A 27,668-nucleotide genomic window follows, 5' to 3' on the forward strand; every position below is an offset into this window, starting at 1 on the left:
GAACCTGACAGTATGCTGACTGTTTGCTGTCACACTGAAGGGAAAGTCTGTCCTTTCTAAAGTGCAACAGGAGGCTGACGCCGTCTTTTGTTAAAGGGGAATGAAAATGATGTTTTGATAAGATGCTTTACTATAAAGCTGCTTTGAGGAACTTTCAGTTTGTGTTGATTTTGGCAACCCGCTTCTTGTGCTGGCAATGGGTTTAAGGGCAAATTGTGAGCATGCAGCTAGATTGCTGACATTTAGGTTAGTTAGGGCATACTACAATTAGACAAAAAAGGACAGCTGACTCATGTCACATTGTGGACTTCATTTAATAAGATCCTACACATCACAGACAGTGTTCTCCCTTCGAAAAATTGCCTGTCATCACAAATCCGGACCTGCACAAATCTGTGGGAGCTCTTCCTCCTCCTCCTCCTCCTCCTCATCATCATCATCTTTTCTCACTGTATGGTTGTAACCTATTGATTCATTCATCTATTCATCCCAATAAACAAGTTGCCTGTGGCTCTTTGCCTTGATTTGTTATCATTGCCAGACCGGTGAGAATTCAGACTGGCCAAGCGGTCATTTGATTTGAGCATTTTAAATGGTTTCCATGAGAACACAAGAGATTGGGTGTGTGAGGATCGTGCCAGAAATGTAGATTTGTCTGAAGACTTTGATTTAAAAAAAAAAAAAAGTGATTCACAAGCCATGAAATGCAGATATATGTTTGATTTTTGCAGTATAGTTGGTTCATGAATGTCAGGCTTTGGTCATTTTGGAGTGTTAAGAATGAACACCCTGTGAAAGTACATCCTTTTTTTCCCTTTCTTTTTAGGCTGTGTGAATCATGTTTGAAGAATATTTTAAAGCCGCACATTAATTCATCCTACCGTCCTCCATCACTGAGCAGGTGGAATTTTATGTGTTTGTGCTTGAAAGTGTTGTTATCTTCCTGAAACATCAAAGAACTGCTAAATGTCTTTGTGGTGGTAATGTGTTCGAGTTAAAATGTAAAAGGGTAAATTTAATGCACATCGAAGAACAGGCACCTCATATAAATTTAAAATGTTCTTTGTTTTTCTCAGAGAGGATGAAGTGATTACATTACAGCCTTTTGTGTCGCTGTCATTCCTCCAACGTGGTGGCGTCTCCCTCGTCTGTAAGCATTCTCCAAACAGCCTCTGCTTTGTCATGCCAGCAGACGACAAAATTATATTGACGTCTCTCTTCTGCTCTTATGTTAATGTATTCATGACTGCAGTGTTTTTGTATTGTGTGAAAGCACCGCTGCTTCTCCTACTGTCCCTATCCTCCGTGCTTCTCCTCATCGTTTCCCAATATATTTCTCCATCTGCAAAAGCAAACACGGTCTGGTGTGTTCCTGGTGCCAAATTTCATTTCCAGTGTGGATGAGGCTCACAGTGGGATTATGTCATGATTGCCCAAAACAATCAAGCCCATGCCGTGGGACTGCAGACTGAAGTGGGGCTGCACTGAGTATCATCATCATCATCATAACCTTGAAAGACCTTCACTGGCAGAGAAGAGAGAGTCAAGAGGGCCTCTGAGGGTTAGCTGAGCAGATAGCGCCCTCTGTTGATCATGCTGGGAACAAAGTAATGCAACTAAGCAGATGTGCAGACAATAGCTTACGAGGCTCATAACAATCACATTATAGGTCCTCTTATTGACCGAATCCAAGGCAACCAACCGCATTGACTTTGTAAAGAAGAAGATAGAAACACCAGACCAATGAGACAGATATGGACAAACTAGTTAAACTGATATAAACCTGCAAATGAAACCAGTAGAATTACTTTCTACCAGTTTAATTTGGAGGTTTTTCAGTGACGCAGGTTGGTACCTTAACTCCATTTTTAAAATTGATCTCATTCGCATTTTTATTCTTCTTAATATCTCTACTGTTCAATACTGAACTCATTATTTCTTCAATTCTCTGCACTTTTCAAACATGCTTTTCTTATAATAATCTGCACTTTTTATGTTTTTATGTTTTATTTCTTATGGATATTTCTTACTTTATTCATATTTCTAATCCTATATTTCTCATTACTATTTTCTGTAATGTCTGAATTTTCCTTCAGGGATAATTCTGATAACCACCTTGAGGGCTTAGTATAATAATGATGGAGGTATTATGGATCATAGTTTTCACCTACATGTGCATTTAATTATATTATTGATTATATAAAATAGGATTTGATTGTGAATTTAACTTCCTGACATGAAAAAATCCAAATCAATTGGCATTCTTATCCACACACATCATAGCCAATCAGCCATATACAAATAAAAATTGAAATGAAACATTATTATCACCTGCTAAATATTTTGTAGGTTATCCTCCCTTAAGGTCAGGGCCAAATCAGCCTTGACCAGACAAGATATACTCCACTAGACCTCTGAGGGTGTGATGTTGAATCTGGCACCAAGACGTTAGCAGTAGATCCTTTAAGTTCTGTAAGTTGAGAGGTGAGGCCTTCATGGATAGGACTAAATTGTACAGCACATCCAACGGATGCTCAATAGGATTTAGATTTGGGGAATTTGGAGGATAAGTCAACTCCTTAATGTTGCTGTGTTCCTTCAGGCCACCTTCTTCCATTGCTCCATGGTCCAGTTGCGATGCTCCTGTGCCCATTGTAGGTGCTATTGGTAGTATACAGGGCTCAGCATTAGAAAGACAGTCTATGCTGCCCCATACACAACAATCTGCAAAGCACTGTGTGTTCAGCAGTGTGAGCTCCACTTGCTTTTTTGTTTTTTGTTGGATGAAACCACACAGGTCACCCTTGGCTCCCCACTCCCATTAAAGAGCCTTGTTGGCCCATGACCCTGTTGCTGCTTCACTGGTTTTCTTTCCTTAGACCAATTTTGGTAGGTTCTATAATACATTAGTTTTATACAGCGCTTTTCTGAAAACTCAAAGACGCTGACCACTGCAGACCTGGAGCATCCCACAAGAGCTGCTGTTTTGAGATACTCTAACCCAGTCATCTAGCCATCACAATTGTGGCCCTTATCATTGTCACATCCTTACCCTTGGTCATTTCCTGCATCTAACACATCAATTTTAAGGAATAAATGTGCACTTACTGCCTAACCTATCCACTGACAGGTGTCATTGTAAAGAGATAATCAAGTCCCCCTGTCAGTGGTCATAATGTTATGGCTGATCAGCATACAATATATCACAATGGTGTAATAAGCCTTACATTTGTTTGGATTTTTATGGAGCCTTTTTGTTTGTCAGAAAGACAGAAATGTCAATTGTTTACAGTCTACTGTCTACCATATATTCACTGACTGTTTTCCCCTTTTATTTTCCTTTTAATGGCCTGAAAATGGTAATTTATATTGACTGTGTACTGCTGCCACACAATGAGCATTTTATTTTGAAAAGCCGTGACTCCTCCCACTACTTCCGTGTTTGCGTCCGTCCTGCTGCGTGTAGTTTCTTCCCTTTGCTGCAGATTCAAGAGTGTCTTGTGTGGCTACTTTTTTGAGCTAAACAATCATGTCTCTGGAGGTGGAATCCGCAGAGTAAGTCGCCTTTACAATAACTCTTAAAGCGGGGTAGTTCCTGTTTTAAAATCCCGGCTTTCAAACAACATTTGAGCACAGTTTCTGTAAACGAGGCCTACTTCACCATCCGCTGCAGTACACTAGCGTTAGCTCGCTAAGCTAACAAGCTAACTTAGCATTTCGTGGATGTTCTGTAGTTTTTCATTTAAATTCAAAATGTTCTCTGCGCCATTCATAACACTATTATTAACTATTCTTCTTGGATTAAAAAAATATATAAATATGGGGTTAAACGTAAATTAGAATTTACATAAACTGAAGTAAGCGTTGTGTAGTAACTCCAGTATTGAAAGGTTTATTAAATTGTCATCAACTAAAACAAAACAGAGATTGAATTTTCTTATTACAATTAATATTAAATTAAACCATATTAATTAATATGTGCTCACTTTGTTAAATATTTCAACAAAGAAATTAAGTTAAATAAATCACTTTTTTTTATTGTTTTGTTTTTCATTTTTTTAAATTCTTTTTGACAAGTTAATATGCTCTGTTGTTCTTTTGCTCTCTTTCTATTTTATTCTTTTATTTTTTATTTTTTGCTCACTCTTCTCTTCTGTCGTAGAATGAGCCAACAGAAATATTTATCCATGCCTGTGTAGATGATGCACTTATATGTAGATCTACGCTCATTCTGACAGTTTATGTTATTTTTCTTCAAAACTATCAAATAAAAAGTATTAAAAAAACAAAAAGTATTTTGGATGTAGCTGACTGCAAATATTGTGAAGGTCAGATGTACACATGTTGAATGACAAATATTGGCTTCTTTAAATATTCTAATTTTTCTTTTTGTTTGCTGTAGTTTAAGACTTGTGCATTGGGTTTATTGCAAAGGGTCATGTAATACCAGTAACGATAATATTGCCATCTATAATGCAGCCCTTCTAAAGAGGGCAATTGTACAATGATTGGATGATTAACTCTTTTCTGAATATAAATGTAGTGCAAAAATGTACAAGAGTCGATTGGATTTAGTGATATAGCTGAGAGATATTGCTCAAGATGGAAGGATGATCACACACAAGAAACAATTAGATTTTTGTTGATAATACTAACCAAAACTAATGCACAAACATTTAACTGTCTCCTTCTTACAAGCACATTGTGATTTCAATATGCTCCTATCAACTATCTAGTAACATCAAAGTGATCTGAGTTTTCTTTTTTCAACAGTGTGATCCGTCTGATCATGCAGTACTTGAAGGAAAATAACCTGCAGCGGACACTGGTCACCCTGCAGGAGGAGACCACAGTGTCTCTGAACACTGTGGACAGTATCGAGAGCTTTGTGGCAGACATAAACAGCGGCCACTGGGATACTGTCCTGCAAGCCATCCAGTCCCTCAAGCTGCCAGATAAGACCCTCATAGACCTTTATGAACAGGTGAGGTAGTAGACTAATTATTGTTTTATTCTATCGTAATTCACAAGGTGTTTTATTGGTGGATTTTTCTACTTTTTTAATCTTGGAACTCGTCTGCTTCATTGGGATCAGAAGAGCACACTTGTTCTCTTGTTGTCATTGCTCATATGAACAAATGTTCCACTGACAAGAACTTCATGAAGGCGAGAAGTTTGTTTTCAATCCAATTGTGCTTCCCTGACCTCCTGACCAGGTGGTGCTGGAGCTGATCGAGTTGAGAGAGTTGGGTGCAGCACGTTCACTCCTCAGACAGACCGACCCCATGATCATGCTGAAACAGACCCAACCAGAGAGATACATCCACCTGGAGAACCTGCTAGCCCGCTCTTACTTCGATCCAAGAGAGGTTTGTCTGCTCATTTGCTGTTGGCCCTTTATATACCTTAGAGTCATATGTTTTGTCGCGGCATTTTAAAGCATTACTGTGCTGTGCCATTAGAGAATATTGAGCATGTTGTTTTGTTTTTCTCTCTTTTTCCTTTTTTTTTTATTACTGAAACAAATTGGGAACAATTTCCATGACCGCAGGGCTTCATTAACTTTAAACTGTGGAGAGCTCTTTATTCTCACAACAGGAAACACCAGATTTTGAACGCGGGGGGCCATGAAAGAAGTTAAAACATAACAGTGTCTTACCCCCAAAAAAATATTAGGGAGAATGATAAAAAGCTTAAATCAGCCTTACTTTCCCACTACATGTAGTTAAAGAGGATTCTCCAGCTTCACAAATCATTACATTGAAAAATAAAATAACAATGTGTTTCCACTCTTCAAACCCAGGCTTGCTACATCAGTATATTCTGAATCTCTAAAGTCTTATTTCATTAGTTTAAGTTGAGTCTTTCATTCCTTTTTCTCAATGTTTGAATTCAAACATTTCTCTGTATTTGATTGTTGTTCTTTGTTTATGTAAAGGACCTTGTAATGCTTTGTGTCTATAAGTGTTATATACATAAACTTCACCATTACCATTGTTCTAATCATTAAACTCATTTTGGCTTGAGTCATATGGCATTAAGAGAATATGTCTGAGACTACAACTGTGTGGATATTCTGATCAACTTGTTCTTGTTGTCCAGGCGTATCCAGATGGCAGCAGTAAAGAGAAGAGGCGGGCAGCCATCGCCCAGGCCCTGGCAGGGGAGGTCAGCGTGGTGCCTCCCTCTCGTCTTATGGCTCTGCTGGGACAGGTAAGACATCTCAACACCTGCAGCAGATCCTGATTGAATGAGACTGTAACTGTAATAACTAGATATGGCTTAATCCTGCCGTACAGTAGTTGTCTCTCCTGATTCATATTCTGCACAGATTTAATTTATGTTTCCGTTTAAATAATGTGGTAATGAGGGTTTGGTTTTCTGTCTTTGTTCTCTTCTTCTAGTCTTTGAAGTGGCAGCAACATCAGGGTCTCCTGCCTCCTGGTATGACCATCGATTTGTTCCGAGGTAAAGCGGCTGTAAAAGATGTGGAGGAGGAGCGCTTCCCCACCCAGCTCAGCAGACACATCAAGGTAACCACACTGACCCCAAGTATGAGTCGCAGAACGCAACTTTAAAAGCCCGCATTACTGCTCCAAACTGTGAATCCACACGATCATGCTGTTGTTTGATTTCTGGTTAATGTCTTGACCTAATTGTTTAGAAGTATTGTGATGTTATTTGTTTTTCTTCCCTGCACAGTTTGGACAGAAATCTCATGTGGAGTGTTCCAGATTCTCCCCTGATGGTCAGTATCTGGTCACCGGCTCTGTGGACGGCTTCATTGAGGTGTGGAACTTCACCACCGGCAAAATCAGAAAGGTAATGAATCTAAGAAAAAAAGATGCAGAAACTACTTTTACTGTCTGGTTTTACACACATTATCATTTCAAAATGACTTCTGCTTGAAATAGTTGTCTGCATTGTTCCCTACAGGATTTAAAGTACCAGGCTCAGGATAACTTCATGATGATGGACGATGCTGTGTTGTGTATGTGCTTCAGTCGAGACACAGAGATGTTGGCAACTGGAGCTCAGGATGGGAAGATCAAGGTTGACCATTTTTGTAATTTTACAGCTTAAAAAAAACATTCTTAAATATGCATAGAATATTATTGTGCCTCCTCTTGGGCTGTGTAATTACAAATGTATATATAGTATATATTTTCATACTGTAGGAGTCCTTATACTCGGGATTGTTGCATGCAAATAGGATCATTTTGCAAAAACAGAATAATGTAAGGCATTTTGTGTGCGTAGGTGTGGAAGATCCAGAGCGGTCAGTGTTTGAGAAGGTTTGAACGCGCCCACAGTAAAGGAGTTACATGCGTCAGTTTCTGTAAGGACAGCAGTCAGCTCCTCAGTGCCTCCTTTGACCAGACCATCAGGTAAACTCATACCATTTATTCTTCTACACACCAAAAAGATTCACAAATTAATTATTCATTCCTTCTGGGAGGATTTTGAAACATGCCAATACAATTGTTTTGTTCCTTTTTTTTGAAGAATCCATGGACTGAAGTCAGGTAAAACCCTCAAAGAGTTCCGTGGTCACTCCTCGTTTGTAAACGAAGCCACCTTCACTCCGGACGGCCACCACATCATCAGCGCTTCCTCGGACGGTACAGTCAAGGTGGGAGAAGCAGCTGCAGAAAACACATTTCTGTAATGGATGTCTATGTGCCCTGTACCTGTATCTTAAACTATACTTGTCTCGCTCTTCTTCAGGTGTGGAACATGAAGACCACTGAGTGCACCAACACCTTCAAGCCTCTGGGCACGTCAGCCGGCACAGACATCACAGTGAACAACGTCGCTCTGCTGCCAAAGAACCCAGAGCACTTTGTAGTGTGTAACCGCTCCAATACAATGGTCATCATGAACATGCAGGGACAGGTCGGTTCAAATCATCACTGCACTAACTCAGATCTCACTGTGTTTCTACAAGTCCTTTTAGGTTCAGATCTTTAAAGTGTTTTGCTCATGAAATCTATCCCGCTTGTCTTCTTACCTTCATGCAGATCGTGAGGAGTTTCAGCTCTGGTAAGAGGGAAGGCGGTGACTTTGTGTGCTGCACTCTGTCGCCCCGAGGCGAGTGGATCTACTGTGTGGGAGAAGACTTTGTGCTCTACTGTTTCAGCACAGTCACCGGCAAGCTGGAGAGAACGCTGACGGTACGTCGAAACACTGAGGAGCACTGATCAAAGTGTTGAATAAAAACATGACAGCAAACTCCCTCCTCTGCTTTTACTGCAAAGAAGTTCTGACTGAAATTGTGATCTACATCTTGAAAGTGAGAGTGAAGTTCTTTTTTCTTGCTTATGTAACGACTTCATAAATAAGCATGGAGAGGAAAATCTAACCTGACATGATCTTAGCTCCATTTTGCCAGTTTCTGAAAGATCACATATCTTATAAATTGGTGCGACCAATATACCAGAATAAAATGCATGATTGAAAGACTCCTATATTGGAGTTAATGAGTGGAGCGCAAGATGTGGGTCTGTACTTCACAACTTTTACCGTGTAGGCTGAGAGCCAAACTACCGTATCGCACCTAGTTGAAGTGAAAACTCCACAAAGGGAAAAGAGATGTTACTAAAAGAGCGACACAGCTGCACAGAAACTGCACTTTGTTGACTTTGCTGAACACAATAGAAATCATCACGCTGATAGACAGTTTAAACTTTTTGTCTTTCTGGGAAACACCCCAAAACACACTGCACATACACATACTGGTGTGACTTATCACTGCCTAAGTTATTTGTCTTTTTGTATCTACTGTCCGCTTTCATTCATACAGTGAAATGTGGTAGTATTATAACTTAAATGCAAGTATTACGCTGTATGTATGTAACTCAAAACTATCAAGAAAAACTGCTTTTTAACAATAGATGCAACCATAGAGAACAACAATAAGATCTCCTAGATTTCTACTTTTAAAAGTTATAGATGAGTGTTGTTTTGAGTTTTCCACTATACAGCTCCCTGATTTTAAAAGATGTCTTCTTGTCCTTCCTCTCCTCAGGTCCACGAGAAGGATGTGATCGGCATCGCCCACCACCCCCATCAGAACCTGATCAGTACCTACAGTGAGGATGGTCTGCTGAAGCTCTGGAAGCCTTGACGTGTTTTTTCTCAGACTGAAATTAGACGTTCTCACTCGACATCTTCTCTCCTCACTCTGGATAATCCTCCGCCCTTTTTGTCGGTTGTTGTTGTATATTGGGAATCATTGTCTTTCAGGTCGCTGGTCTGGACTTTGAACTGGGGTGAATGATAGAACCACCAAGTTTGACATTTAATCAGCTGCAGATTTCATCTTATAAATGTTACTCTTTTTGTACCTTTGAAGTCTTACAGCTGAGTAAAGGTAACTAAGGACAGTGAGGTATTTGCAGAGTTGAACCTTATTTAACTGAATTTGTAATTCTGAGAAACCGTTTTCACTTTATCAAACAGTAAAATGATTTAACATCTACTCTACAAAGATTAATACTGTTAATGAATTTTGTAGAGTATTAGTCATTGCTTTGCAGAGGGAGTTAAAAACATACAATTATTACAAATACTGTGAACGTAGTCATTGACCATGTTTGGAACAGTGCCTCCATGTTTATCCAGACTTTTGAGAATTTAACTTATTCCCCCGTGATGTTTAGTTTCCTTATGTCAAAGTTGAATAAGGTTCTGCTGTCCAACACGTGAAGTCTAAAGACATTTATAAGATTCACCATGAGAATCTTCAGACAAAGTAACGAGGTGACTCAGATTTTCAGGGTGAGGAGTGTAAGATACGTGACTCAGTTCTTGTTTTGAAAAATCTTTTTTTGTACATATTTTTTATTTGCATCTTGATTTTTTCAAAAGACCTGGTTAAATAGTGTGTGGTTGATTGTCTGTCTGATTTTCTTCTTTTTTAACTCCCCAAAGAATTGAGTGGCATCCCCTAAAATGATTTCATACACTTTGTTAACTGAAATGATTCAGTTCTTACTAAGAGACCCAAGTAAAACATGCAAATTAACATCAAAGCCAATGTACCCTGATTTGAAGACGTCCCATGTAATATGTCTTTATTATTATTAAAGCTGTTTAACCAGAACTGTTTGTGAAATGAGCATCTTTGAAATGTGTTGACCTATGTTGTTTAAGAATCTAAAAATGGAAAACAGTTGAGTTAATCAAAGTGTTTTTGGAGAATTTGAAGAAAGCTCAATAAAATACAATATATTTGAGAGGAGTTTTTGATAAACACAGACGTGTCAGTCAGCACACAGCCGCTATACTAATCATTTTTGATTGGGTAGGTCAGGACGATTACATTTCCAGCCATGCATGCTGCCTCTGTGTAACAGAATGAGGGAGAGTGGACTGAGCTTAATCTCTGAACATACTTTGGTTGTTAGTTTAGCAGCTCTGCAGAGAAGAGAATAAAGTCAACGTGAAAAGCCAATGCAAGTTTTAACACCATCAAAATAAAAGCATGATACTCTACTATGACTATTTATGTTGTAGAGTTTAAAAGTGCTTTCTTCTAGGTTTTGTCTCACCCTTAGTTTTGTAGAGTGAACATTTTTGCTACCACAGCAATGAAAATGACACTTTTCTAAACATAAACCTATTCTTATAAAATCAGTATTATTTGGGATAACCAGCTTAAGGAGGAAATCTGTCCTCAAAGCTTTTTGTTACAAAGAGAAATTCGTTTTTTTAACTAATGCAATGCATGCGACAACCTAACGTAATAAAGGGGTTAAAACATGATTTGTGAAATGTCTGCTTTGCAATACCCAAACATTGCAAGGCAGGCAATTCACACATTACAAGCTTTAAGTTAAGAGCCAAAAATTGTATAGTTACAAAAAGCTGGCATGTTTATGTGTTGTTTCCAGTGAGCATCATTTTTTTTAAAGGGGCAACAACAGACAATCCTTAACATTGTTTGTTAATGCAAACGTTTCTAGTGATGCAACTAGCTAAAATATAAATATCATTGTTCCACAAACCCCACTTAAAGCTCCTGTGGTTTTTTTTAAGATGGTAATAAAAAAAACCTGTTATTTACTTTGATGCTTTTTTATGACCTAAAAGCAAACAAGACCAACTGTGCCAAGATTGATTATTTCTATAATGTTCTTTTTAATGCTTATAAAAGCTGCCGCAGGGTAGGTGTTGACATCTGATGAAAAATATGTTGACGTGCTGCCAAAACAGCCTTTTTTATGTTTGCACAGCAAATATTCTTGATGTGTACGTTTTAAGCAGGATGAGATTTTATTTGCTAAAAGAACACAACTTACACAAGTACAGGACGAAATCAGAAAGAGATCAGATGTACCACTTTGTCCACAGGGGGCGCCAACATCAAGATAAAACAAAAAGTTCCTTACAGGAGCTCTAAGGACTTAATTTAATATCAAAACAGCTTCAAATCAATTTCCTGTTGATATCCTTATAACATCTTCCATAATACACTCTCTTCATACTCTACATCAACACAGCTTTTATTTTGTAAGTGCACACATGGAAGTTGTTTTTACACTGTGATGGGTGACTTGATGGTTCTGCTTAGCGAGTCAGGGAGGTTAAATGTACAAGGAATATTTGCAGGGGAAGGGACACAATGGCAGGAGCTCTGCACTTCATCCTGCTCTTATTTCTGCATTGTGGATCTTTTCTCCTCATTTCAGCCACCACTGTCAATGTCACAAGTACTGTGGCTTCAGATGCAACTTTTACAACAACATCTAAGGGCCTTTTTTCTGCAGAGAAAACCAACTCCACTCAGGTTTCCACCACTGGAGTCACAACCAGTGATAGTAAGACAACAACTAAACCTCCAAAAACCACCAAGACTGGCCTGCATCCGACTGAAGAAGCTGCTAAAACAGTGGAGAAAGATGTTTCTACAAAACCAAAAGAAGAAGAAGAAGAAGAAGAAGAAGAAGGTCCTTTGGAGTTAGGTGAGAAGATGTTTTGTGTTACATTTTATCCCCTATGGAAACATCATATTTTTGTGGAAATTTGCAATGTGTTTAATTTACTAATTGGTAAGATGCAAATTAAATCTCTCAACGTTTTTACAATATTATCTTTACGTGCTTATTGTTTTTAATGTATTGGTTATATCAAAGCTTTTTTTGGAGGGGCAGCCACACTCATCTTTAAAATGCTGATTTTAACAGCCTGACAAATAAGTTTTAAATGTGTCCCATTCCCACACATAGTAAAAGCAATGCTGGTGCAGTTACCAGGCAAACAAACACAGCCTCCCCTGAGAACAAAGTCACTGAAAGTTTAATAAGAGGAGTAAATGTGGAAGAGAAAATCAAAAACTCAGGGCTGGTGTGCCTCTGGGAACAAATGCTGCTCAGGTTCAGGATAACCAAACCAAAGTATGTGGGATTTACATGTCAATAATGAAATAATCATTCAGGTTCCCTTAAAGCATAGTGGATTTCCAGAGTGTAATGGAGCCCTGTGGGTCTGTACATATCTGCGGTCAGAGAGTCAGTGTCCGAGGGTTGGGGGAGGATGTTCCACTCCCTATACCCTGTGTGCTCTGAGACATTTTAGCTGTGTATTTTCTACTGATGGAAACCAGATGGGCCATGTGATTCCTCATCCTAAAAAAAAACAAAAAACAGAAGAACAAGACCCCTCACACTCCTCAAACCAAATTCAGCAGTACATTTAGTGAATCTGTAGCTGCAGCCAAGTGGTTGTAATGTAAACAGATGTAAATGTCTGAAGCCAATACCTCCACTTTAGCAGCAGTTACATAATCTCAGTCTCAGGTTTGTGCTGCTTTCAGTGTCCTTGGTATCCTATGTTGATGGTTTAGTGAGCTATACCTCTAAATATGTTCAAAGGTAAATATGAAGATGCTACTATCAGTTAGCTTAGCATTTAGACTTGATAAATGAGGAGGCAGGATCAAGAAAGGGGCAAAAGGTTAGCTAACCCAAAATGATCTGCACTAGCTTGGTAAGCAAGGTTTTTCCACATTTAAGAGTAACTGTGATATTAATTGGGATGCTCATTTTGACTCAGGTTTTATACAAAATGTAGGTACTTTCTTTTACACAATTAAGTCTCCCTCTGCAAGCCAATAGAAAGAAAACAGGTTTAAGGCATCGCTGTATCAGCTTAACTTTTCAGACACAGAGGCTAAGGATGACTGTGTCAATCCAGTTTCCAGGCTGGTTGTTTCCCCATACATTCAGTCTTTTTGTTTTAACCTCCTAATGTCTGTTGCTTCAACTTTAACAGACAGATATAAGAGTGTTAACTACAGAAGCCTCAAGCGGATATACGTCAATACATTTTATTTTTCTAAATTTTCCTGTAATTACGAGTAAATTTGTCAAGATCCCAAGAAAATGACTAAAATTAACTCCCTATTCCAGGAAAATTAGATTAATGAGTGGAAATCAAGGGAAAACACGATAAAATAAAATAAAATAAAATGTATAGATACATGTTCTCATAGGACTTATGTAGATAAATGTAATGAACACATTTCTTAATATGTCTCATAATGTTTTCTTTTATAGTGAAAATGTATATAAAATTGTGTTCTGTGTACCTTATAGATGTCTGAGCTGGAGTTATGCAGGCTTTCTATATGATGCATATAAAGGTTTGCATTTTTCTAGAAAGGAGGTCAACAAGGAGCGTTAAGGTAGCAAAGAAGCCCAAAAAGATCCTGAAGAAATCCAAACGAATCACCAAGAAGACAAAGGTGGTTAAGAAAACCAAACCTCAGGTCAAACACAGTGTGAACCAGTCAGCAGCCAGGGAGACAGTCCCACGTATGTATGGGGATTAGCCCAAATGTATACAGTATGTCAATCAGACACGGGTCAGATATTAGTGGCAAATAGTTTTAGGTACTTTGCTTGCTTTAAACATGTGGGATTTTCTGTGTCAGGACAATTCAAGTAGTCTCTGGTATTTGTTTTTCCAGACCCATTAATACCTTTCACACCTATGTGTAAAGGTTTAATGGAGAGTTTGAAGCTCACACAGACACACTGAATTGTTAGCTGATGCAAACCCACCCAAGAAAAGGTCCAAACTAACTCTAAAACTATTTGCTAATTCAACACTTATTCAGTTCACCCGGATCTGATTCCCATGGTAATATTTCACATACTGTATATCTCAACCCGTCGAGGAGGAAACTAATTCAACCCGCTGCTTCAAATTCCAAGCTTCACTTTAAGTCTTAAATAACAGAGAGGACTTACTAAATCTAATGTTTTTAAATGTCAAAATACTAACAGCTTCAAAGAAATAAGGTGATATCTGAAGATGCCTTATCTATCTCTCAGATACAGGTTCAAATTTGAAAACTGCGTTTTCAGTGTTGTGTGAAAATGTTCCCTTTCCAGGTGATAGTCAAAGTTTTCCATTGTGCTTGATACAAATGTTAGTTGTTCAGAAATCTTATTGACCATAAAGTTGACTTTTATTTTTTTTGCTTCTGCAGACATTTAAAATGTTTCCTGTGCTCAAGTCTGATAATTTTGCCAATTTGCTTTGGTCCTTCCTTTGATTTTCTTCATGTCTGCCTTCGCCTTCTTCGTCATCCCTTCACTGTAGGCAGTATGTCTCTTTCCTTATCTCTTGTCAAACACTAAAACAAACAAGCTTGTAAGGACATTTTTTGTTATGGTATCCCTTAAACAAAGTCAGGAACTAAGACTAAATGCATGGTCCCATACTACTGGTACTTGAACTCAGACTCCCCAAGAGCCACGTTATTCTATGGAGGTTTGAATGACTGAATGACATGAACTGTGGTTCACATGTCTCTGTTTCCCAACTGCTTTGTGTATTTGCCCGTGCAAATGTATATTTAAGAAACCTCCATGTTCCACAAATTGTTGTGATTGTATCCATATATGAGTACGAGCACTGGACCGGGAAATGAGCCAGCTGAGTCAGTTTGTGTACATAGAGCACTTTTATAATGATGCATGTATCAAGAGGTGAACGTCTCAACAAAGATTAGCTTATGAATGAAATAAATGCTTAGTAAGCGACATTTACATCCTGACTTGACATGTTGATGGGGAAGTCGCACATCAAGTCAAGTAAAGCCAAGGCCCTGTTTACACCTTTATCATCCCTCCTGGGTGATCTGATCTAATTATGGGTATTAGTACACATTTTTCTTTATGTTCCATGTAGTGGAAAAGCTAATGCCCTCAGTTCAAAGCAGGAGACAACAAAGAGAGAAAATACTGTACTCTACAAAACATCATTTTCCTGGATTCCTTCTTTGCAACTTAAAATAAATCAAGATGCCCCCCCAAACCATCAAACAGACAATTATCTGGATAAATAAATTTAACTGGGAGAAAAAATAAATCACATTGAGTCTGGGGCTTCCTCAATGTAACAAAGTTTAATGAGTGTTTTTTTTTTGTTCTCCTCTGGGCATCCTTGTGAGCTTGCCAGGTCTCTCTGGCTCAGCTTCAGTAGTTTGTGATTTGGCGGGAATCCACTGGTCACATCGACAACAAAGACATTACAAACTCATTAGAGCTGAGTAACACTGTACGACAGCAAAGAGCCAGCTGGACTACAAGGCAAAATGGGGAAAGAGGTGATTAAATGAAATGCCACCTACATTTAGCATTTATTTTCTGCCTCTATACCTTAGCCAGTGACTTTCTAGCAGCCAGTAAAGCCTGCTGGCAGGAAGACACAGTATGAACCGAGCTGAACCCTGCAGACAATGAGGGTCTGTCTGAGGGTTTAACACGGCAGCAGAGGACGCTGGACGAGTTGAAAAACATTTCACCCTCTATAATAATCTCACTTTTTCTCTCTTTCACATTTTCTCTACTTTTTGCTGCTGTTTTAATTTGCCATGTTGGCTTGATTTGTAAACCTGTTAAGTCTTTACATCTTACCATAAAAGTTCTTAATTACAAGTGAAAATGTTTAAGAACAATGTGAGGCTTTCTCTGATTGTGGTGAGAAAGCCTCACATGTTAGTCAAACACATCTCTACATTTATGATATTTCTACACTTATTTTGCTTTATCTCTAATCTCTTCTTCCTCTCATTGAGACAATCTCCTTATAAAGTCTGTGTTTTATAATTAATAAGCATCACACCACATAAAAATATCAGATGCACGTTTTTCTCCTTTCGTCCCTTGGTTTGATCTTACCTCAAAGAACGGCTCTTTTGTCCTTTTGTCTTTTGCTCCCACTAGGTCAGGTTTGTGTTCATATATGTTCTGTTCAGCTCCCAATGAGCAACTCTATTTGAAACAGGAAAACTTTATTAATCTCAGGCCATTTTTCTACAGTTAATACATTTTTTTTTTGCATTTTGCAGGACATTTTCCCTACACCTGTTTGCATTTTGCTTGGATGTGCACTCACTAGTTTTCCCCTTATATGTTCAGAACAACATACAGTATATGAGTGTATGTGTTTGTAACTGCAGTACATGTACTGTGCAAACCTGCACACACTGTAGAGTACATTCAGGAGAAATGCAAAGTGCGAGAGATGATGGTTCCATGAAGGTTTATGCAACTTAGCTTTTTTATTTTTTTTTTTACATTTACCAGGCAATAAAGTCAGTTTCTGTTAATATGAACGAGAAAAACTTTTTTTTTAACTTTGTATGCTGTGCACTAACTTGACTTTTAGGTGGTCATGAAATAAACTGAAGACGTTGAGATGTGTGGCAGCGACGTCTTCCGACACGCTGAGATATTAATGTAGCTGTCTTTAGGAACCTAATAAAGCACCACTTTGGATCAGAACTGGTCCGAAGTGAAACTTTGACTGATTTAAGCATAATTTATTTAACAAGTTTTCATCTTTCAACTGCTATGAAATAGGCAGTTGGTTGTGTCTTTGACATTTTTTGTTGTTGTCCTTGACTGTATATAAGGCATAGTCGTAGTAACCACTGCATCAACCAACCTGTTTGTTTGACCACTATTTTGAAGTCTTGAATTTGGGGTTTTGACTGAGCCAGAAGTGACCATATGTGGACGAGAGGCTGGACTTGGTAATCATTTGGTAACCATTCTCCAAGCATAATCTACTGTATTGTTGTCTAGTTCATTGTAAATTGGACAAAGAATAAGGAAAAAAACACAATTTTCATATCAGCTTCACTTCAAACCCAAAGCCTAAGTTGACTTCTTAATTACAGTCTATGTTGCACAATAAACTAAAATCCGACCTCTAGACGCTTGCTTCTTCTTGCTTTGCTTCTCCGCCCTTTATTATTATGGTTTAATATTGTTCAAATGGTGAATAAACTCTTATTTAATGTGTCAGAATGTCCTCCTCTGGGTCTGGAGTCCCTGAAGGTCAAAGACAATCAGCTAAAGGCGTCTTCCTTTAAGCGCAGAGGTCTGGGCCCCCACAGAGGACGACTCAACATCCAGGTATGATCAGTCACAGACTAACAGCAAACAAAAAAATACAATCTACTACACACACTACAGCTAATGTCAGTGTGTGTTTCTTTGTGTTGTGTCCTCATGTGTGCATGTGTGTTGCAGTCTGGGATAGAGGATGGAGATATCTACGATGGAGCCTGGTGTGCTCAGTACAGAGACGAGAAGCAGTGGCTGGAGGTCGACGCTCTGCGACTGACTCGCTTTACCGGTGTCCTCCTGCAGGGTCGAAACTCCATCTGGAGGTAAGTTATTAAGGTGAAGATTATCTGAAGTCCAAGGGAGCTCTGGGAAATGTAGTTCCTTTTCAAAGATGTTATATGAAGGTGATATTTATTAGTATTTGAGTAGTAAAGTATTTGACTTTTATACAGTTTATGTGACTTTAAAATAAAAGCTAAAAGTCAGCACTGTACCTGTATAACATTCATCTGATTACATAAAGTAGTACTTTAAACATAAAGTAGAAATAATGACTAATCCAGGTTGAGATTTTTATTATGACTCGAGCTCTACTGCACGGTGCGTTTGTGTGTCACATGAAAACGTCTGAATGTTTCCTATTCGCACACAGTTGGGACGTGGTGTACACCTACAAGGTGCAGTTCAGTAATGACTCGCTGGTCTGGAAGCCGTCTATGAACGGGACTGAAGAGGCCGTAAGTGAACATTCAAGAGGACTTCTTTTTACTCTCCACTTTTATAAATTTTTCCTACTTTTAGTTTCAGATTTCGCAGTTTTCACAACTTTGACATTCTAATCATAAGCTCTCTCATTTGTCTCCCAATACTTTTTTTTATGATTTTGGTGTGTGATTGTAATGAAACTGTTCCTTTTTCACCCTTCATCATTTGGATTAAATTACAAGCCAAATTGCCAAACCAGTTTCAGCACCATTGAAGGAAGAAGTCAGCAGGCAAAACTTGCCGGTTCCCATAATTCTTATTTTCATGAAGAAATGAACTAGACTGGGTCTTGAAGGTCCCAAGATTGACAGGGACAGGCTAAAGTCATCTTATGATGTCTACAGTATTTGTTATTGACAAGAAAAAACATTAACAGTTAATACATGAGGCTGTATACATGTTTTAAACTCCACTTAATAACTTTAATGTTGGTTTATAGAAGAGAATGAGAAATAATTACCACCGTTCCAACAAGGAAATGTTTGGTCATCAGTGTTATTTAAGGACATAAACATTTTCTTCCTGCAAAATTATTTTATTTATTCTTTAACAGTAATTTAACAATCTAGACATGTTCACATATTAAGCGCTTCCTCCTTTTTTCAGGAATAAAACGCTTATATGATGCATCATGCGGTCTGTTGTCTTCATAGTTCTGACTACAGCTCTGTAAGGTTATATAAAAGTTTCCTTTCCTCGTCGGTCACTCTGTATGCCTTAAAAGGCTGAGGAAATACTGCATACTTGATTAGTTCAGTCAGACAACTCGTGTTTGTATCGTTTAAAATATTTATTGCAGCAGAACATAGTTTGTGTTTGGCGTCCAGGCTCCGACCTAATCACTCCTTGCAGAGTGATTGGATGATATCTTAAACTCCCCTGTCGGAGCCTACAGGTGGATGCTGGGGTGGTGGGGGCTGAGCAAGAGTGCAGTACTGGTGCAGGTCAGACCAGGCAATGAAAGAGCAGAGGGAGAGGTCAGAAATCGTGCAGCTTTAATAGACCGCTGGAGGTGAAGTCAGGAGACTGTTGAGAATGAGGCATGTTAAGTGTGAGATCAGTGCAGCTCAAGTTTACTGCCTGAACTAGCTTGAAGGCGTTGCTTCGTGTTTGTGTATTCAGCTGGTTATAGTGCATGTGTGCCACAACCACATGTGGGCAAGAAGTGTCAATCATGCAGAGACTTTTTTTTTCCATGGGGGCACCACACAGGTTTACATAGCAGAGACAAATGAGTGAAGAAAATTATTGTCGGGCCAAATGTTAAGTCCATTGCAGGATTTCACCATTAGAATTTGATGTTTTGCATCTTTGACCTCTTCAACATGATTTGAGATTTTTCGTTTTTTAACTGTCTTTTTGTGCTGCAGGTATTTGAAGGAAACCAGGATGCGGATACGCCCGTCCTCGCTCTTTTCAACACTTCCACCGTGGCCCGTTACATCCGGATCAACCCTCAGACTTGGTACGAGAACGGCACGCAGGGTGACATCTGCCTCAGGGCCGAGGTGTTGGGCTGCACTGTCCCAGGTAGAGGAAGTAAACTCGTAGATACAAAGATTTGACCTAAATGTTTACATTTTGTATTCTCTTTCACATGCACTTTAACTCTTTTTATAGATCCAAATAATATCTACCCATGGCAGACAGAGCCAGCTGCGTCCAAAGACAAATTGGACTTCAGACACCACAACTACAAAGAGATGAGAAAGGTTAAGCAGTGTCCGAAATCTAAATGATAATTTAATAATGTGAAGACTGATGGCTTTCTTTTTGCTTTTCATGGATGACAACAATGACTTTAAAGAAGATGCTAATGGAGTTGTCACTTCAATCTATTTTCACTGGTTTCTTTGAGCAGTTGGAAAAAACTGGACTGGACTTTAATTAACTCAAGAAATGTTCAAAATAAAACTCTCACACTGAGAAATGTGCCTGTTTGTAGAGAGTTAGGGAAGCTCCCACAGAATGTGTGCGGTCTGCCTTCAGTCAGACCATAAACAAATATTATGGGAAGCTTCACTCCCTCATGGCAGCGTCGTCACCTCGCTGACACTACCAGCGGTCTGTGTGGAGACGCCGTCCTGCATCTGATGGTCAGAAAACAGCCCATAGAAATAAACAGAGATACTTTCAATAATTAACTACTAAGATCAGACTAAGGACGAAAGTGCACATTTATCTGCAGACAGGCGACAAACCAACCCCCAATAGTTTATCTAAATCATTTGTCCTTAATCAGTTACATAGTAAAGTTAATCAAAAATGCTGACATACGGGTACAGGGAAAATTCTGAGACTCAAGTTTAAAAGCTTTAGATTCAAGGTGTTTAGAAGATCTAATTGGTTGTTTTCAAATGTAAAATAGATGAGTAAGTGTCTCGAGATAACACGCTATACAAATAAAGATTGATTGATTGATTGATTGATTGATTGATTGATTGATTGATTGATTACTTTAGTCCCCTGCTGGTATTCAGTCATGAGCCTCCATTTTCTTCTGTGGTGTACAAAGTCTCTTCTCTCGGACAAAAAACCCACCATAATGAACTTAAAGAGAAGTCATTGAGCCCCAACTGTACGTCATGCATGCAGAAATGTAATCTTGTTTTGAATCTGAAACATGCCCACACCGTAGACCTCATTAAAGAAGACAACAGTTGTTCTACGATACGGGGCAACAAGGCCTAGTGTAAGCGCCCCTTAAGAAAAAGTCCAATAGGAACTGCATCTGGAAATGGAAATCTTTTACCTTGAATTTTTACCCCAGATAACATTTTCACAATAAATTTGTCTTAATCTCATTTCAAGTTTCTCAATTGTTTAGCAACGCAGCACAGTGTTAATTTTATCAAATTGTGATCCCATTTAGACAGGTAGATGTTTCCTGCTGGACCAAAGTGTACATCCTTTAGTCCAAATACGGTCACTAAGGCTGCAAGAACACTACAACAAGATAGCCTACTGTAAATGTCAAACTGCAAGCTATAAAGTGATGCAACATTGGCTCAAACTATTGTTCAGATTTTGTTCATGGTCCATGCTGGCCAAAAGCATTAATTAGTTCATATTGAAGTGAATTTCTGAGGTTTAATATTTGTTGGTGTAAATAAACAGATCTTTATTTATCATCAGTGATACTGTAGTTATATTGCACTGAACAGTTCTAGCAGATGACAGTCTCATTCTCACGTCTTCACACAGCTTTGTCTTTGTTTTCCAGCTGATGAAGTCGGTGAACGAGGCCTGTCCTGACATCACCCGGATCTACAGCATCGGGAAGAGTTACAAGGGGCTGAAGCTCTACGTCATGGAGATCTCTGACAACCCTGGAAAACACGAACTGGGTGAGACACACGGGAGACAGATGGGACGCATAACCTGTGCTACCAGATCGGTTTTAAAAGAGAACACAATAAACCTGACGTCCATTGTGGGTTATTTCTGAAATGTAGAAGATCCAGTTGGGAAAAAAAAATCTATTCCATTGAAAGACTAAAACGTAACTAATATTTTATAAGCTTATAAGATTTGTCAGGGGAGCTCTTTATGTGAAATGAATAAGTTGAAGATAAAACACTTTGCAATGGAGGTTTTGAATAAATACATCTGTAACTAAATATTCAGCCTCCTACATACTACCACAGCCACACTTCTTCTGCTGAAATCATTCAGTCTAATGAGGGACAGACGCTGCTGTGTGATCACAGTAATCTAAGAGGTCAGAAGGGACATCGACTGCAGCTGGCACTGAATCCCAACCCTCCGAAACTACACAGGCAGTCACTTCACTGTGTGACACATAAACTCACACAGACCGGAGTAACACTTGGTTTGCTCTGAGGTGAACAAATGTTTTCTTTGGCCTCCTCAACTCATCCAAAATGGAGAAGTTTTCCCGCCAAAAACGAACCGCAGAAAAAGGGAGCCGAGGGATAGCAATGTCCATCGATTCAGACATCCAGGATTATACTCATTTATCAAATATATTACAGATTTTTTCAGTCAGAGACTGTTGATAAGATGTGGGCGTGTCCTCTGTGACATCACTCATGAGCTTCTGGACATGTTTTTAGAGCAGTGCCCAGTAAAACAAACTATTTTAACTTGATTACTGCGGTTTTGTAGGATGTAGCAGTCTATGCTTCAGCAGGTTGTGTGACCATCATCAGAAATACAAACTCATATGTTGGTACAATTTTGGAGTTAAGGCAAGATCAGAAGATAAACAACTGCTTAGGTTACAGTTGTCCGGTCTAGTCCAACTGGGAGGAGACCCTGGGGTTAACCCTGAGCTCACTGGAGGGATTATACATCTCATCTGGCCTAGGGAGACCTCTGTGTCCCCCAGGAGGAGCTGGAACACGTTGGTGAGAGAGAGGAAAGTCTGGGTCTTGTTTAGCCTGCTGCCTCCACAACCTGACAAGTTCTTCATAATAAGGGGTCTGACTGATGGACGGGTGCGGCATAGCTGTTTGTCAGGAGCCCTAAGACCCGCTACCAAAGCTACCAAAATCACTAGCTGGGTTAGCAAGTTGCATCTTTTACTCACATTAGCCCTATTATATTGGGATGCAGATTTTAAAATTGAAACACGGCTTACTTCTCAAAGTGCTTTTAAGTACTGGTTCGATAAGTAGTTATCAAAGACAATAAAGTCATCAGCAAAATGTTTATTGTAGAAATAAAGTGATTGAAAAAGGCTCAGTTTCTCATAGACTGCAGTGGAATAGAATAGGATTTTCTCTTTTAAACAGTGGAGTCTCTCCTGGTGGGCATGAGAAAGAATGCAGGTGTCAGGCATTACTGCATTAGAAAACTGAAAAGGCCCAGAGTCCATGCCATCCCAATGTACAATCTTTGTTTTTAACACACTTACAGGTTTAAAGAAAATATAACCTTGGGAGGGGGGGAAAGTTTTCAAAACTGAGTCAAACATTCTTTTTTAAGGACTTCCTGTGAAGTGCCTTTAGAGGGACGACAGATAATTGGCACAAAGGAAAATATCAGTTTTTCCCTTACACACTCAACTCAGTCTGTGACCTGATTTGCTTGTTCACCTCACGTCTTCTTTCCAGTGGCAAGTATTGGTGTGGTGCAAGTTAATGTGTTTCCAGTATTTTCTGTCTTCTTGGTGGTTACAGTGAGAACATACCAACCCGGTTAAGAAGTCCATGTTGGTGCTGCTGTCTTGGCCGGGCAACTAGTTAATTCTTTGTGTCTAATTAGGGTAAGATTAATGAATTTAACATGCATGGGCCAAATCCTTCAAAGTTTACAGAATAATAAGAAAGGAAAACCAGAAATGGACTGAAATGGAAACACATTTTGTATGCACACACGCTGACGGCTGCATGCAAAACAAGTCTGGACAAACCAAGATACGGTAACCAGCACAACCAGCATGTGAGAAACTCAAAGTGGGCTGAAAGTCCTGCTCATAAACAGAGTTGTGAAGAGGATGTGTGAGATTTCAGAGATGCCTGTCAGCGCAGTGTATGCAGAACAAACAGGAAACAGATCCAGGTCTTTCACTGGGGCCGCTCTCAGAGGGTTGATCTGTGCTGGAGATTTAATGAAAGCACAGATTGTATCCAAGTATTAACATTTTAAGTGAGGTCTTCTTGCCTTAAATCATACTGTTTGCAAAATAAGGATCTCTTGTTTATGAAAATAGGGAATAAATGTGTCACATGCTGAAAAGATAAAAGTATCTGGTAGAGGTAGTACATTGCTTCCTCAAAGATTTTCTGACGTTGCCATCTTGGGTCTTGCTCTGATTTGTTTAAAGATCTTTGGACTTTTTCCCCCTAATAACTCAATTCCTCTTGAAACACAGACAAAATACAACATAAAACATGTCAAGAGATGTACTATATCAAAGCCAGTGCCGTTAACTCCATGCCTATGTTTGTGTTATGGCGCCCCCTGCAGGAGAACCAGAGTTTCGGTATGTTGCAGGGATGCATGGGAATGAGGTGCTGGGCCGAGAGATTCTCCTCAATCTGATGGAGTACTTGTGTCAGGAGTACAAACGCGGTGACCAGCGCATCGTCCGCCTCATCAAAGACACCCGCATCCACCTGCTGCCTTCCATGAACCCTGACGGATACGAGATGGCCTTCAAAAAGGTACGTGTTGTAATCTCCACTGTTCCAGACTTGAGTGAAGAAAGGCTTCACTCCTCTTTCTCCTACTCCTCAGGGCTCAGAGTTGGCAGGCTGGGCTTTCGGTCGATACAGCTATGAAGGCATCGACATGAACCACAACTTCGCTGATCTCAACTCGGTGATGTGGAACGCCATCGAGCTGGAGACCGACCGGTCCAAACTCATCAACCACTACTTCCCCATCCCAGAGCAGTACACCTCAGAGGACGCTTTTGTAAGCTTCTAACACATGCCATGAAAAAGCACTGCAGCTTTACCCTCGGCTTTTAAAAGTAGAAACTTTTATTTTGTGTGCAGTAGAATGCAGTTGAAGGGCATTCTGCATATAGGCTTCACTTTTGCACAGTCAATGGAATAAACATAGAGAAAATAAATAAATAAAATGAATACAGCCCAAGTTGAGATGCATGAATTTAAAGGAATTTAAAAAAAAAAGTAATGAAGTGAAGATGTTAAAATAGGCAAAAAAATGTGTCAATCATCATCCCTAGGTGGCATCAGAGACCAGAGCTGTGATCAACTGGATGCAGAACATCCCCTTTGTTCTGGGCGCTAACCTCCACGGTGGAGAGCTGGTGGTCACTTACCCGTTTGACATGACCCGGGACTGGGCGCCTCAGGAGCACACGCCCACCTCTGATGAGAGCTTCTTCCGCTGGTTGGCCACAGCGTACGCCAGCACCAATCAGGTTGATCCCACACCTCGCGCCCCCTCCTGCCCTCGTGAAGCCCCCCGCGGGGGAACACGTTTTGCTCAACATGTTTCTGTGTCTCCTGTTATGACCAGGTGATGTCCAACCCAGACCGGCGGCCGTGTCACAACAAGGACTTCCTCAGGTACAACAACATCATCAATGGAGCCGAGTGGCACACCGTACCAGGAAGTAAGAATGTGTGTGGTTTTTAAAGTCAGTTCATTCTGATTCAGTCCTGACTGTTAATCAACAAATCAGCACACCTATTCTATAGAAGCAAAGTCAACTTTCAGGTTTTGTCCTGATAAAATCTTATGCATGCTGTTCTGTAGGTCGTGTGCCTTGCATACTTTAGGTTTCTGTCTTATTATAGATAGTGACAGAGTACACCGTTGAGTCTTCACTAGAGAATGAATTGACTTCTGTGTGTTTGTTTTTTGTTCTCCTTGCAGGTATGAATGACTTCAGCTACCTGCACACAAACTGTTTCGAGGTGACGGTGGAGTTATCCTGTGACAAATTCCCTCATGCCAGCGAGCTTCCCATCGAGTGGGAGAACAACAGAGAGTCTCTGCTGGTTTACATGGAACAGGTGCTGTCTGCCTTTGATGACTTTAACTGAGCTACTGATCGATTTAATAATGTCGTTTTTATCACGTTTTGTTTCCCTCTTTATCTTAACATCTTTTCTTTTCTGTCTTTGATTTAAAAAAAACTCTTAAAATTGTTGAACATCTGAAATAAGTTGGGTCCATACATGGGAAGAAAAGTTTATATCCCCTTTTTTTCCCCGTTCTTTTTTTAGGTCCACCGTGGGATTAAAGGGGTAGTTCGGGACAAGGACACAGAGGCTGGTATACCTGATGCCATTATTAAAGTGGATGACATAGATCATCACATCAGATCAGGTACAGTCTCACATCTCCCGTCAGATATTTATTAGATCAAGGGCTGTGGATGTAGGTGGAAACTACAAGAACTGTTGCGACCTACATTTGAAGTTATTAGTCAAATTCTTGTAAATATTACTCCTCTTTCAAACTCTTCCAGATACTTGTGTTTTAACATATTTGATTCATGTACCTCATGACACACTAATATGTTCGTCTAGTGGAGTTTACTCTTGATTTGAAGTTTGCATTGCAGGAAAAAGTTTAACAAAGTGATTAGGATGCATTTAAAATTGCCAGATAATTGTTTTTTTTAAGATTTATTTTTGTGCTTTTTGGGCCTTTAATGGAGATATAGGACAGTGGATGGAGTAGGAAATCAGGGAGGGAGAGGGGAATGACATGGGAAAGGAGCCACAGGCCGGATTCGAACCTGGGCCGCCCACTTTGAGAAATATAGCCTCCATACACGGGGCGCACGCACTAACCACTGCGCCCCAAAATTGCCAGATCATTTAACTGTATTTTCTCACAGTTGTTAATTTTTTCCTGAGTGCTTACTGTTCCCTTGTGTAAATCGCTCCACTTGTTCTCCGCTCCAGTTGCTGATGGCGATTACTGGCGGCTCCTGAACCCCGGTGAGTACCGGGTGACGGCCAGCGCAGAGGGCTACTTCCCCTCCTCTCGCACCTGCCAGGTCATGTACGACTTCTTCCCCACCATCTGTGACTTCAACCTCACCAAGATGCCCAAACAGAGGCTAAAAGAGATTTTAGCAAAGGGAGGCAAACTGCCCAAAGACCTGCAGCTCCGGCTACGACAGCTCCGCCTGCGTAAGCTCCGCGTTACCACCAAAGCGATGAACCAGCGACGCGCTGCTGCTGCGGCTGCGGCTGCCAAACGGGCAAAGAAGGTCTGATGGTGATTGAATGTGAGAACAGAGCAGGACTTGGTTCAGAGACACTGATTCTCACTGCTTTCATGTCAGTATTTCCACTGGTGTTATTTATCAAGGACCAACAGCAGGCACCATGAAACTTTTACACCAGTAGGCAAACTGTGTTATCTCCTGCTGTGGAGCAGCAGAACAAACTGAGGGAACAATATCCTTTAAACAAGATGATAAAAGTCAGAGTAATCCAGCGCACACCAGGACTGTTCAGATAGACTTTAAAGTTTGATGCATATAAAACATTGGAGTGAATTGTGGCTTCCTTAGGTCTGCTCTTCACTTGATCAGTGTGTGGGTTTACAATACTTTTCTCTGTCACCAGGTGGTGATAATTACAGGTCATGTGACACCTAAAGTCATCTCAATACACAAAATATCAACTTACATATATTTAATATCAAGTGGAGAGCGAACCTGAGGAAACCATAATGTGAAACGCGTTCTTCGCTCCAATGTTTTATGTGCACTAAACTTCTATCTGAAGAGTCTCGGTGTGCGCTGGATCACTGTGATCTTGAAAGCTGTCTTGTTCCTGCTCGAGCTGCACCCTGGATGAGTGTACAGGGTCATCGACCCTCAAGATGATAATTGTATTTAAGGCCAAACAATTCTGTTTTCAGTGATGTCATGAGCTTAATGCCTACAAATACAATAAAATAAACTTTCGATCCACATAAAGGAAAACCAGTCAGATTTCACTCCTACTTAAAAAGTCATTTTTATCGTGTTGTGGTGGGTTGAATGGTTTTTAATGAAGTAAGACTATAGATGTGTAGAAAGTTTCCGGACTTCAGGAATTGAATACGAGGACATTCAGTGAGAGGATA

At 39.8% G+C, this 27,668-nt stretch overlaps 2 protein-coding genes across 3 annotated transcripts; both read left to right on the forward strand.

The window, feature by feature from the left end:
* Positions 1-3,433: 3,433 nt before the first annotated feature.
* smu1a (SMU1 DNA replication regulator and spliceosomal factor a) lies at positions 3,434-10,105 on the forward strand. The gene is made up of 12 exons (XM_061048551.1): positions 3,434-3,555; positions 4,774-4,984; positions 5,217-5,369; positions 6,103-6,213; positions 6,405-6,533; positions 6,703-6,822; positions 6,937-7,053; positions 7,261-7,388; positions 7,507-7,633; positions 7,729-7,896; positions 8,022-8,174; positions 9,029-10,105. The coding sequence occupies exons 1-12, from the start codon at positions 3,530-3,532 to the stop codon at positions 9,125-9,127; spliced, it is 1,542 nt and encodes a 513-aa protein (XP_060904534.1). The 5' UTR covers positions 3,434-3,529; the 3' UTR covers positions 9,128-10,105.
* A 1,481-nt stretch (positions 10,106-11,586) lies between these two features.
* On the forward strand, positions 11,587-27,658 carry LOC132982203 (probable carboxypeptidase X1). Of its 2 annotated transcripts, XM_061048553.1 has the most exons (15): positions 11,587-11,966; positions 13,662-13,817; positions 17,326-17,435; positions 17,553-17,692; positions 18,022-18,106; positions 19,505-19,664; positions 19,755-19,846; positions 21,358-21,481; positions 24,069-24,265; positions 24,339-24,518; positions 24,796-24,993; positions 25,092-25,188; positions 25,452-25,591; positions 25,805-25,907; positions 26,492-27,658. In XM_061048553.1, exons 1-15 carry the CDS (start codon positions 11,627-11,629, stop codon positions 26,806-26,808), a joined length of 2,439 nt encoding a protein of 812 aa, XP_060904536.1. In that variant the 5' UTR covers positions 11,587-11,626; the 3' UTR covers positions 26,809-27,658. The 2 variants fall into 2 exon arrangements, with proteins under 2 accessions (XP_060904536.1, XP_060904538.1); XM_061048555.1 differs by lacking the exon at positions 13,662-13,817 and having other exon boundaries at positions 11,589-11,966; positions 26,492-27,657.
* The last annotated feature ends 10 nt before the right edge of the window (positions 27,659-27,668 follow it).

This window comes from Labrus mixtus, chromosome 10 (genome assembly GCF_963584025.1).
Source record: "Labrus mixtus chromosome 10, fLabMix1.1, whole genome shotgun sequence".
Taxonomy (NCBI): domain Eukaryota; kingdom Metazoa; phylum Chordata; class Actinopteri; order Labriformes; family Labridae; genus Labrus; species Labrus mixtus.

Bases quoted from the DNA above. Each gene is read 5' to 3' on its own strand.
- LOC132982203 (XM_061048553.1), top strand. From the start codon at position 11,627: ATGGCAGGAGCTCTGCACTTCATCCTGCTCTTATTTCTGCATTGTGGA. The intron at 19,847-21,357 runs GTTAAGCAGTGT...TTTGTTTTCCAG, and splicing joins ACTACAAAGAGATGAGAAAG to CTGATGAAGTCGGTGAACGA. The intron at 25,592-25,804 runs GTGCTGTCTGCC...TTCTTTTTTTAG, and splicing joins TGCTGGTTTACATGGAACAG to GTCCACCGTGGGATTAAAGG.
- smu1a (XM_061048551.1), top strand. From the start codon at position 3,530: ATGTCTCTGGAGGTGGAATCCGCAGA. The intron at 6,214-6,404 runs GTAAGACATCTC...CTCTTCTTCTAG, and splicing joins TTATGGCTCTGCTGGGACAG to TCTTTGAAGTGGCAGCAACA. The intron at 7,054-7,260 runs GTTGACCATTTT...TTGTGTGCGTAG, and splicing joins CTCAGGATGGGAAGATCAAG to GTGTGGAAGATCCAGAGCGG.